Source organism: Thermobia domestica, chromosome 2 (genome assembly GCF_964235325.1).
Source record: "Thermobia domestica chromosome 2, izTheDome1.hap1.1, whole genome shotgun sequence".
Taxonomy (NCBI): Eukaryota; Metazoa; Arthropoda; class Insecta; order Zygentoma; family Lepismatidae; genus Thermobia; species Thermobia domestica.
In genome coordinates, this window is record NC_137455.1 from 103,834,427 (window position 1) to 103,848,421 (window position 13,995).

Genomic DNA, 13,995 nt, shown 5'->3' on the forward strand with positions numbered 1-13,995 from the left:
CAAGTATCACCTTTCTTTCCCTATAGTAGACAATTAAGAAAATGTCTCTAAAACATTCACTATATGTGAGTATATTATGTTCTATCCAAAGCTGTCAATATTGGTTTTCAAAGTGACATTTCATTAGTGGCCTGAAAGAGTGTTATGCAACCCAACATATCACAAGAGTCGTGTTTTGTTGCATAACTACGTTATCAGTTATCTGTATAGTATACATCTTGCCATTTATATTGTACGGAATGCTTAAAAAATAAACTGACAGACAGAAGAATCATAATCCAAAAAATGCATACAAAGCTATATTTGTTTTGGTATATAGTTTTACTTACATCCCCTTCTCAGTTTTGTAACCTCCCTTATCTTTCTTTAGTTCCGAAAAAATTGAAGTTTCAGTTTATGTATAACTTCTAAGTAATAATTTTGTTCCACTAAGGCAAACTACTACATCTTTAGAGCAGTTATTGCCAACACTGTAAAATGTTCACTAAAAACTTTTTTGTTTTGTTTTAGAACATTACTCTTATAGTTTTTCAAACAGTTCGTTCGAACTAGAGAACTCATTTTTCCCTTTTTGCCTCCTATCAAGTGATCGATTATCATCTATTATTCAACTTGTCATATTTTCCCTCCTTCAGAATACAGTAATGAAATGCTTTTCGTGTTATAGTGGAAAAAGACAGATGGGACGTACTGCTATTTCTTCATTAAAGTAAAAATGTTCAAAAAGCTCAAAATTTCCCAGACAAAATGCCACAACATTTTCTTTAAAAAAGAAGGCTTAGCACTAATATACGTAGCTATCTATAACTCGAGTTATTAAGACGGTGTAATAATATATATATGGATCCATATATATATATGGATCATTTAACCCGAACTGGCAACACTGCTACGATTAGGCAGGAGACAAATAACGAACGTACCGTGTTTCGTGGATGTGTACGAGTCAGTTCAACGTTGCTGCGGTCTCATATTACAGTGTGTGTCGTGAGTAGACATTGTTAACGTGATTGTTGTGTGAAATACCGCCCTAACGCAATGTTCACGCGTGCAGAACAACGTGTGTTTATGAAATTCCAGAGGACGATTCATAGAGGATCAGTAGATGCCTGTGGTGAAGCTGCTTTACCGTATCGGACAGTGACAACATGGGTTGCAGCATTTCAGGCGGGACGACAGTCGACAGACAGAATGCACAGTGGAGGGCATATGCGAACGGCTACGGACGAAATTCATATTGCAAGACTACGGACACTGCTTGACGGTGATCGGGGTTGGACTTATAGTGAATTGGCGCAGGAGCTGAACATTTTTTCCGGATCAGTGTTCCGCATGCTAACACAAGATCTTGACATGCGAAAAATTGCAGCCAAATGGGTACTACATGCTCTGGCCGAGGTTTAAAAGTGGCATAGATGAGAATGTGCGCGCCTACAACTTCAACGTTACAATGAGGAAGGTGATGACTTCTTGCACCGCATTATTCCAAGTGGTGAAACCTGGGGAAGATCCTACGAGCCTGAATTTAAACGTCAGTCGAGTGAATGGCGTCATCCAGAACCTTCACGACCGAAAAAGCTTAGGCAAGAGCCTACAAACGTGAAGGGGATGATGATAATGTCATACGACCACGAAAGCATTATTCTGTCACATCAAGTTCCACCGGGCGTTACCGTGAATGCTGCATACTATGCTTCATACTTCAGTCACCATTAGCGACCAGCATTGCGACCCAAACGTCCACACTTCCTGGAGTCTGGACCAATTCTCCTTCACGACAGTAACACATGCCATATAGCCAATCCAGTACAGACTCTGTTATGACGATGTGATTTGAGAGGTACAGGAACACCCTACATACTCTCCGGATATGAGCCTCTGCGATTTTGATCTTTTCCCAAAAAGTAAAGAACCTCTCAGGAGCAAACGTTTCAGAGACATTCCCAGCATTGTTTGTGCATTAGGGTGCACTGTCAACACCCTCTCACAAAGTGGAACTTTGACAGTATTCAACGGTTACCAGACATCTGGCAAAGGGTTCAACAGGCTGGCGGAGACTACATCGAAGGACTGTAAGCTTCTTGAGGTGAGTGATTCACTACATTCCATTTCACAACTATGTTGCCACTTCGAGTTAAATCACGTCGTATATATATATATATATATATATATATATATATATATATATATATATATATATATATACAGGGGTTAGACAAAAAATCTGAAAACACTTCATACAGGACACGTAAGTTTGGCCCTCCACTGTACAACACGTGTTGCGGTTGCCGATCGTTTTTCTGTTTTCAATGTGTCATATGGACCTTCCTCTTCCGTTAGCAGTAATCAGTTTACCTGTGAGTGTCGTGGTGTGAAACTGGTGCGGTAAAATGGGTGACCTGACAGACTTCAAAAGAGGCATGATGGTTGGTGCCCGTCTGGTTGGAGCTTCAGTGGCAACAGTGGCAAACATTGTGGAAGATTCGAAAGGCACTGTGTCCAATGTCACGAGGGCATACACAATTCATGGGCAAACGACGTCTGCAAAGCACAACAGTGGTCGAAAGACAATCCTGTCAGATAGGGACCGGAGGGCATTAAAACGGATTGTAGCAGCTAACAAGAAGACCACTGCAATGAAAATTACGTCTGAACTCAATTCCGGCCTACAAGACCCGGTTTCATCGAAAACAGTGCGACGGGAACTTCATAAAATGAAAATTCATGGCAGGGCCGCTATCGCTAAACCCCTGGTCACAGCAGTAAATGCGAAGAGGAGTATCCAGTGGTGCAAGGACCACAAGGCGTGGACTCATGAGCATTGGAAACACGTAATGTGATCCGATGAATCGACCTTCACCTTGTTTCCAACAATCGGTAGTGTTTACGTATGGAGAACACCGTCGCAGGCCTATGGTAGAAACTGTCTGCTCCCAACTGTAAAGCATGGGGGTGGTTCTGTTACAGTATGGGCAGTGATGTCGTGCTTTTCTGCAGGTCCCATCATGGCCCTGCATGGAATGATGAATGCTAAGGCGTATGAAGCCATTTTGGGTACCAGGTTGTACCCATGGCCCAAATATTGTTCCCTGATGGTAATGGCATCTACCAAGATGATTTGGCACCCTGTCATGCTGTAAAAACGGTGAAATCATGGTTTGAGGAGCATGACCAGGAGCTATCACACCTCATCTGGGTCCCACAATCACCAGATCTGAACATCATTGAGCCATTGTGGTCTGAGTTAGAAAGGCGTGTTCGGTCTCATTGCCCTCCACCAGTATTCCTTAAGGAACTGGAGCATGTTTTGGAGGAATAATGGTACAAAATTCCACACACCACGATTCAGGAGCTGTATATGTCCATTCCACGTCGGATCCAAGCTGTTTTGGACGCAAAAGGTCACACTCCATACTAGGTATGATTTTCACGCTTTTGCAAACGTTTTAGACTTTTTGTCCAACACCTGTATATATACATATACACACACACACACATATATATATATATATATATATATATATATATATATATATATATATATATATATATATATATATATATATATATATATATATATATATGGTAGTTCAAAAATGTTTCCGTCTATCTCGCTCACTCTTACAACGTAACGCAAACTATAATACACTTAAGACTTTCTGGTTGCATAAATATCTAGTAGATAGATAGATAGATAGATAGATAGATAGATAGATAGATAGATAGATAGATAGATAGATAGATAGATAGATAGATAGATAGATAGATAATTAGTAGCGGCTGTTGGGTTAAAGTCGCATCAGTAATAATTAAATTAAACTTTTATCGCTTCAAACTAAGGTAAGAAAATTTACTTAATGTTCTAATACTTGTATACAAGAATTAGAACAACAGTTAAGTGTTCTTCTCTTAGTTTGTTGAATAAAAGATTACGTTTTATCGTTGGACTTCTTTCAAGAGCCTCCAAGGATTGAATTATTAGATTGGTGTAAAAGAAATGTCCGCTTTGACGGCTTGTGAGAAGTTTACTTCAGTAATACAACAAAGGGACGGACTAAGGTCACTTGTCTAACGTTACAAACTCAGTACACGTTTAGCAAATAGACTGAGGTACCGAAACTGTCAGGAGGTAGTGCGTTGTTGAACAGGATCGTATAAAAATGCACCATAGGAGGATAGTAGACAGAAATTTCATTTGAGGGAGAGGAAAGGGTCCCAACTTTGTGAGTGCTAAAATTTAATGTGAAAATTGCGAAATCCAATTTTTTTCGTTTTTCTTCCATTTTTTGGGTTCTGAACTCCACTGAGTCCACTTGGCTATGTTCCTGAACCATGCACAACACACAGTAGCGAGTGACCATTTACGAATTCAAACTCGGATAATCTGCATATCAAGCTAAAAGCAATAGTGCTTTTGGACTAGGGATGGCGAATGAACGCACCACTTCCTGTTGTTTCTGATGATACAACTGTGCAAAATGAGACTCGTGGACAGTGCCGAACATTATGTTCGGACGAAGTCCTCAGAAACAGCCTGGAAACAAACTTTAGAAAATTTGTTCGTGTGCGAATGCAGACGTGTTAAGTATACACCATATCACTGTGGCTCGACTGTTTCGTGCAATCGTTACTGTAAAAAAGCTGAACTCATGGCTTCAATATAAGTTGATACCGACCAACAAAGATTACCGTCTGAAGGTATGCAGGAAACTTTCCTACATTGGATTGTTACTCATGATGAAAGATTGATCTACTATGACAATCATAAAAGATCAGGAAAATGTTAGGATTGTGATCAATATCCTGGATGGTTTCCAAAACCTGAAGAATATTTTGTTCCTTGCATGGTGGTTTATGGTCGAGTATAGTATCAATCTTGTCGTTCTTCATTGCGTGAAACTATTATTATGGATTATTTGGAGCGATGAGCTCCACGAAATGTACAGTACCACATCCCTTTCCACAAGCATCCAGCAACGGTCAACAGACATTATTTCATCGTGTTGGACAATAATAAACACTTATATAACGTTCAAATGACTGTGAGCTCTCTCCATGAGTTGCAATATGAAGTTCTTCCTCACCGAACTTATTCCACCGATATTTCCCTCACTGATTACTACCTCTTGAAAGTGATGGGCATCTCCATTACTTTTTTCACTTTTCCTGATGATTGAGCGTTTTTGACTTTCGGAAATGATATATCTGGGACATTTTATTAGCACCAACCTAATATAATAAATGACAAAATCAATTTCAGCAGAATTATTAATTTTCTTTCAATACTTTATGGAAGATGCTACGCACCCATCCAGGTACATGCTAGACACATATTATTTAACTTCCATATTGATCATTTACGTAACTTTTACTATACTTAAGGAATGTAAGGAATGTTCCCAGCATGTGTCACTAGGCAAGTGCTCTTCAATGAATTTCTGACACTTGAAAGGTATTTTACATGCTTTACTGGAATCTGAGGAACATAAATAGCACATACTTCATGTTCCATTGAACGGTCGCGAATGCATTGCTTTACGTACTTTATAGTGAAAGTAACCTTATTCTCTTTACGTGAATTTCACATGATTTCTCTATTCAAGTCTGTATCATGTACATTCCGATTTACTTCGAAGAAAATTTTTTCACATGCCTAGCATGTACTTGTGTTGGGTGGGTATATTTACTACAGGTGACCTCGCACAGATGCAAAATAATAACGATATTTCTTTTGTGTTCACTGTTTCGGCTTGTTCCATATATATAACTGTTTCTACCTAGGCCTTCACATATACATATAGCACATATAGGTTATTACGCATAATATGCACATATCCAAATAAGAAAAACGATACATATGCATAACTTTATTCTACCCTTAAAAGTCTATAAGTACCAAACAAAACTTATATATATATATATATATATATATATATATATATATATATATATATATATATATATATATATATATATATTCCTAACTTTATAACTTAGCAAGTTTGAAATGAAGAGCAATTCATGTTTCAAAGAAAGAAAAAAACTCCGTTGAGCTTTTATTTTCAGCTTGGCACTTAAAAATGTCTTTCTAATGAGCCTTCTACTATGTTGCTTCATTGCACGTCTACAAGGATTTTCATCTTGTTTTCTTTTCTCCATGATTTTTGATTGTTGTCCAAATAAGAATGCGTGCTTATAAAACTAAAAGGAATGATAAAAAAAAAGTAAACAAATCAACTAGAGAAGTATTTCTAAAGTATAGCATTTCTTTCATTTTAGTGCCTTTATAAAATCGTGTTGTTTCCTTGCCTTTGTTCTCCCCCCGCCCCCTCTTTCTTCTGTTTCAAAGACGTAATTAAACTGTCCCAAAAGTTTTCCGGAATTTAATTTGAGAGCCGAAACTCAAGGAAGAAGCTTCTTGACATTACACTTTCTTCTAGTAGCAATAATAACGATGTTACCAAATTATCTTGTGCTGTATTCTCTAATGTTTTGCATGTCGTTTTTCATATTCATTTTTCTTTTTTGTTATGTTATATGAGATCGACTTAATGAGCCACAGCATAACATTACGCCTCTCCGTCGTGAATACTATTTTTTTCTTGTTGGTTCATTTTCCTTTTGTTTGAAATTCATGTTGTGTTTGGTATTTCTTTCTTGTCTTTCCCTAACATTTTAGTTAAGGCTTGCCCTTAATCTATGTTCATCAGTCATCCAACAAAATGTAACTTGCATTTTTTGTGTGTGTGTGTGTTTTGTGTGAGTGTGCGTTGTGTCTTGTAGCATTTCCGACACGTTGATTATTATACAAAGAAAACCATCAGCGACTTGCCGCAGCAAAGAGATAAAGCTATGAAGGCTCATCTAGGCTCTATAACTTCTTGCTCGTGAACAGGAACTAAATTTGCTTTAACAGCTAGCAAGAAAGATCATAAAAAAGGTATCTTTCTTCTGTGTCCTATGCTCTAATCTCTTATACCTATTGAACTGAGAACGTTTGTTGGTCGTGACAAAAACAGGATTTTTTTCTTTCTCGCTTAATTATGTTATGGTTTCCATTATACATAATATTCGTTTAAGTATTTAATAGAATAAGAAATATCAAGTTGAATATGATGATGGATTAGCATGGGTTGAATGATGAAAAACAGTATAGTGTTTTCTTTTTTTCTAAAGACTCTTTGACAACAATTTAGTTCCAAATAGCTGATAATGATATGGTGAAGACAGTTTTGATGGTCAGAGAAGCTATTTTGCTAACTTCAGGGTTAATAAATGGAGGGAAAACATCACTCAAATGTGCATTAATCGCATAAATAATAATATCTAAATATTTGAGGATATAGGGAAACAGAAGTTTGTTAAACGGAGCATAGTGCAACATGGTCTAAAGATAGAAAGATCAACTGAAAACGTTTTATTCCACACAGCATTGAAATTATTGAAAAGTTGTGTGTCACTTACTTGTTGATCATTTAGTTAACACGTTCGCTGCAGTAGTGTAAAACTGAGTTTGGATCTTAGTGCTATACAAGTCACCGTGTGTCTCGTTGAAGGTTTGTCTGTCGATGTTAAAATGTTAAAAATCTGCACAAACGAAAATACCACAAACGCACAGAAGTAATATAATGCATAGAACAGCACCGCACAGAAATGAAGTATCGCACGAGCCACCGGTCATTCGTAACGCTGCAAACGTACATATCTTCTGGATATACTAAGACTTTGTACCCTTTGCTTAAATAGCAAATAGTGCATTTCTTATGATTTTGAAACTAACGAAGAACTGAACAAGCAGGAAACCTAAAAAGGTTTTGCCAAAGAAGGACGGATTGTAATCGTATATACCATGATATTACCTGCGGTTCACATATTTGAAAACGCTAGTATGTAGTAAGATTACTAATTATTCCCCAAGTTTTCGGCTTTGCTATTAATAATCTCTCCCTCTCTCTCTCTCTCTCTCCCTCTCTCTCCCTCTCTCTCCCTCTCTCTCTCTCTCTCTCTTTCTTTCTCAGGGTGTTAATGTGTATATATACATAGGGTGTTAATGAACTATACCAACAAACTGTAACAGGTGATTCCTCACATCAAAATAAGAGAAAAAGTTCATATGGACCTATGGCGAAAAGTGCATAGTTTCAGTGCTAGGGATATCCAAAATCGCGAAAAAGCCAAATTTGAAGAGGCCCTATTTAGCATCCGATAGACTGTGGATGGTGGTTATTATCAGCGTAAAGGAAGTCACGCATACGCAATCGAAAAATGCATATTTCGTTAATGTTCAATGAGTGTACAGATTACTTCCTGCAGGGTGAAATTCCCAGATACACCACCATCGAGATATGCTCTGACTTTATGATTGGTCCAAAATAGGAAAACGAGAGCCTTGACAGCAATGAACACGGAATCTTTTGGCGCGATGTCGTAAGTGTTAAGAATAGTCAGCAGCACAATCTCTCGTACTCGGGAAAACGCATGGTGCGATGTTTTCTTTAATGCTTATAAGTGAAGAAAACGTGAAATATACCGTGACGAAATACATATCTTCACACGTTATTCCGAACACAATAAAACATGGGGGTGCCGGTTCCTAACACTTCCACCTTCTCTCCGAAGCATTGAATGTCCATTGTTATCAGGGTTTACCTCCTGCCTACTTCGGACCCTTCATGAAATCAGGTATATCTGAAAATTCTATTGAAAACATATCTGAGAATTACATACTGGAGGGAATACCCTCTACAGCTATTGACAATTGATGAAATATGCACTTTTGGATTGTGTATGTATGGCTTCCTTTACGCTGATAATAACTATACACAGTTTCTGTAATTCGAAATAGGGTATTGAAATTTAGTTTTTTCATGATTTTGGACAGCCCTAGCTCTGAAACTATGCACTTTTCGCCATATGTCCATATGAACTTTTTCTCTTATTTTGATGTGACGAATCACCTGTTACAGTTTGTCGGTATAGTTCATTAATAATATGTTCATATATACAGGGTGGTCCGGAAGTGGGCGTACCCCCCTTTAGTTTCAACAGTATAATATTAGTTATGGTAGAATGTCTGTACAGAGTTACCTTGAAGTCTTAAGAGTTATAAACATCGGTATGACCATCCATCTCGTAATACAGCTGAATTCTGTGACAAGTTCTCCCAGATGTTTGGCGGAGATACTCCGGAGTCACGAGGGTGAAGGCTTGTTCCACAGCTGCTCGTAATTCCTGCGTTGTGTGATATCGACTGCTTCTTACTTGTTGCTTTATGAAACCCCATAGAGCATTGTCTGGTGTCGTCAGATCGGGACTTCTTGGAGGCCAGGCAAAGGGAGCTGGTGAATATGCACAACCTCTTCCAATCCAATGGTCAGGAAACGTCTGATTCAGGTAATCGCGCACGTGAATCGCGAAGTGCGCTGGATAGTGCACTGGAAACCAGTGTCTCTGATGGCAATGTTACCAGACAATGCCAAACAACGCAAGGGTACGTAGGAAACAAATGTGAGTAAAACCGTCAGAAAATACCAATTATGGGTATGCCCACTTCCGGACCACGCTGTACTATCTGAAATACCCGTTCTTCGCACGAGCAAGATAAGGTTTATGCAATATATCGTATTTAAAGGTAAAGAAATTATTGAAATAAATAAATAAGAAAAACGTTGTTGTCCCTGTCAATATCAGGCATGCCCCTTAAAGTAAGTACCGTTTTGAAAAAAAAAAATACTACTAAAACAGGTTTGTTCAAGCCAAATTTATTTTTAAATGAATTCTCTTTCATTATTTTTCGACATAGTTTCAACCAATGTTCAAATATCTGTCAAATCGGGTAACCAACTTGTAAAAACCTTTGTCAAAGAAACATCCAGCTATTTAAGACAACTATAACTTGATAGTGTTGTTTGCGTCGTAGTCACTTTCAAAGCGCTTACCGCCGAGCTCGCGCCTCAGGTGCAAGAACAAGTGGTAGACAGCACCAAGTCGAGGCTATACGGCGGGTGATAGAATTGCTCTGAACCGAGCTCTCAGATTAACGTTTGGGTGGCACCCGCAGTATGAGGACGAACATTGTGATGGAGCAACATAATTCGTTTACTGAGCATTCCTCTCCTTTTGTTTTGGATTGCAAGCCGAAGTTTTCTGAGACTCACAGTATCGTTCCATATTGATGGTTTCACCCCCTGGTAAGGTCAACTGGCTGGATGTTTCGTTGAGGAAGTTTGAACAAGTTGGTCACTTACTTTGACAAGTGTTAGAACACTGCTGCAAACCATGTCGAAAAATAGTTTGAGAAGTGTTCTTTCATGTAAAAAATAAATTTGGCTTAAACAATCCTGTTTTAGTATTTTTTTTTCCAAAACGATACTTACTTTTTAGACACGCCTAGTATATAAAGAACGAAGAACAAAGCTTTCGGTATTGCCCGTGTCAATATCAGTGAATCAAATAAGTAACAAATAGCGATTAGTTCGGCGTTGTCCCTCTCAATATATGTGAAATAAATAAATACCTAAGAGCAAACTTCTATTATATAAATTTGGAGTTTATTAACATTTTCCAGTTCTAACTCTCGTATAAGATATACAATCTAAACATGTAGAATTTACTGACAATCGAATTCGGATTAAACCAAAGGTAGTTATGCAAAAGTATTTACCCACAGAAAAAGCTTTACGAGTCATCGTTATGAAAAGATAATGCTATATTTAGTAGTAAACATACGGTATATGTTCACATCATACACCCTTAGCTTTCAATCCAGTTATACTTTTTTGTTATTGTTGGTGGTTTTGGTTTATTTATACGGTTTCACACCAATATCATTTAATATATCAACATATCTAGTAATATCGCTTCGAAATGAAAAAAAAAAAAAGTATTTATTTATTTTAGAAAAGACAGCAACAAAATTTACATAACGAAACAAAAACAAAGACTACTCATCAATATAAACATAACAGAAGCTCATGTTTGGAAATGCCATTTAAAGATAGAAACAAAGGTCTCATACAGAAAATGTAATTAAAATAATAACTGGAATAACGTAAAATATTAGCAAACAAATGGGACATATTTGCTTTGCAAACTAAACATAACTTGTATCTATTCGTGCACTGATTGTAAAATTCTTTCATTCAACAGCGCAATTCACACATTCTGAAATTAATTATGCACTGTTGTAGAACGTTTGTGTTGAAACAAAAGGTATTATTGCATATTTTATAATTTCTCGGGTATTAATTGCAGTGTTTGAAATTCATGCCTAAGTCTTATCGAATTCCCCATTTAAAATAATTTTACTTCAATCAATCTGCAACTATAAATGGTTTGTATATAGTAAGTGCCGTAACAAATCTCTTCGGCGTCCCAGTGTAAAAGGGGATTTTAAAAAGTCCTAATCAGTGAGTTATTTGTTTGAGATTGAAGTTTGAAGCACGATAAATTTTCCTTTATAGCCCAAACAAGAGCAGATCACCTTGCCATTTTTGTACAAAATTAATTTTTATATATGGTACGTTAGTAGACGGGTAAGGCCATTACAATGCTATAAGTCAGCCTATTAAATCTTTTGATTTCAACTAAGAAATTTGCACATAAAGTTATCATTATTATTATAATGATACATTGATAATCGGTTTCGTCGCCGTTTCACTGACTCTCTTGCTATTCTGCATTCAAGGATCGAGGTTAAGATGGGAATGTGCAAGATATTGTGTATTGTAGAAAGCGAAGAGTTAAAATGGTTGTAATATTTAACTAATTTTTTACATTCTTAACATTACTTTTATATTGCAACGAGGAGAATAGAGATCAAAACAAGTTTGCTACTGATATGAAATTTTAGTGTACATATCTCACATACATAAAATGAATAACATGTTAAGTATTCAGTAATGAGTAGGGTTAAGATTTTTAGGTATACACGTTTTTCTTTTAGTTTTAGGACTTTTCCCCTTTTTTGGATCCATGTAACCTATGTACACAATTAAATGTGAGGTACACAGTTCGATAAAACTAGCTTTAACAACCACGAGAATTTATTTCGATAATTACTGCAAGAAATTAAACTTTTTTTTTTTGTTGCTTTAAAACTTTACATTTCCTTAATACCTATCATTTCTTCGTTGTATATCTCAAAAACACATCTATAATTGATGGTGTCCCTACCTACTATATCTTAACAGCCTAAATGTACAAGTAGCATAAATACAAGTAACATAACAGCCTAAATGTACAGTAAGGGACACTTCTGGATGGTACACTTTTGCCGTAAATTTCCATATGGGTGTACCATCCAGAAGTGTCCCTTACTGTACAAGTAGCAGCTCTGGCCACAAAAAAAAAAAAAAAAAAAAAAATGGTATTTAAGTATCGGACCATTGTCCGTAACAACATATTATCGTTCCACTCTTTATCCCTTATTCTCCTTTTTGGATCCTTTAATCTGTTCCTAACTCCTCTTTTCTCTTCTTTTCACTGTTACATTTTAAAATCTTCAAGAATAAAAAAAAAATCCGACAACATCTATTATTAACTGTCAGTAAACAACAAGTTTATTTGAAGACGAAATTTACATGAATGTAATATTAATTTGTGTGTCCACTCTATAAGGCAAACCACTCAATCTTCAATATTAATTTATCAGTACCTATGAGAATACTTTAAGACAACAATTTATTCAACCACGAAACCGTAGAAAAAATTATGCGGAAAGTATCGGACTCCAGTGTTCGAACATACTAAATAAAACCACAGATGAAATTCAACAGGTATGTTTTGATCGTTTTAGTGTTCTCCTCCACAAGTGAAGAAATGAAAACCATGTTGTGCAATGTGTATAAATTGGAGAACACCAGTACCAGTACAGTGCAAAGCTAATTTTGTACTTCGTATATTGTTTCTGCTGTTAAGCAAATAAAACTTATGTTTCTACAGTTATAGGATTTAATATGTTTAGTATATTCTAATCATAGAATTTGAGAGTCCATTAGTAATGAATATGATATTGCGAATTAGTTCAACTAATTAGGGTCATTCAGATATCGATATTTTTCCCCTCTGCAAGCCACAAATCAGCAGTATTAAATAATCAACTCATAATAGATACTCGTTTTCAGACATTTGCAAGATCGCTTCGAAATTTTTCAGTCATAAAATAAGAAGACTTGAATGATGACTTCATCTGTGAGCGGTCCACTGAAATCTACCAGAAGAAACAAAAAAGGAACTTTCTTTCTTGTAAAGTAAACAATATAGACTGTTTTCCAAAAGCAGTCGTTTGAAAAACAGTTTTCACTAAATTGTTTTGAGTACCATACGATAGTTTACAAACATATTCTGAAGAGTGTTTTCAATGTTATCAACGTGAACTAGGATTTCAAGCCTGAAGCTGTGAAGCAGACGTTTCTCCGTCCATTAGTGTCCCCGTCCGTCCATTTCCCAATATGTAAAACATATCCCTTCAAAAGACTTCTCCATCACTTTTGATACTGAGACACAAATATTAAAATAGTGTGAAGAAGTGGATAGGTATTGTGTTGAAAACTGACTGAAAAATGTAACTCAAACATTGAAAACTAATAGAGTTATACACAAATGGCTCACACTTTTAATGTGCACCATATATGTAGCAAAATACACAGATAACCAGTAGATTGTATTTACTCTTGTTTGTATTTGCCTAACGGTAACAAACATACTGCTTGTAAATATCTCATAGCAAATCTTTCATTATGTGATTATTTAATTTTAGATAAAAGAAGAGCGGAAAATTTAGTGACTTCTGTTACTTCGATATTTTTTAGACTGTTGTTGTTAGTGATAACAAGGAAGCAAAACATGAATTAAAAAAAAATACGAACACAATACAGTACATGTTTGTTTAAAAGTGATGGAATTTACAAGAAAAAAAAACTTAAATAAACACATTACATATGTACGTATGTTTCTTGGAACATTAACTACGAAACGCAGCAAAGAATTCTGTGA

The 13,995-nt window shown here is 36.3% G+C and overlaps 1 protein-coding gene across 1 annotated transcript; it reads left to right on the top strand.

The window, feature by feature from the left end:
* Window positions 1–1,038: 1,038 nt before the first annotated feature.
* On the top strand, window positions 1,039–1,404 carry LOC145679117 (protein GVQW3-like). The gene has a single exon (XM_081749710.1). The coding sequence runs from the start codon at window positions 1,039–1,041 to the stop codon at window positions 1,402–1,404; it is 366 nt and encodes a 121-aa protein (XP_081605836.1).
* Window positions 1,405–13,995: the final 12,591 nt, after the last annotated feature.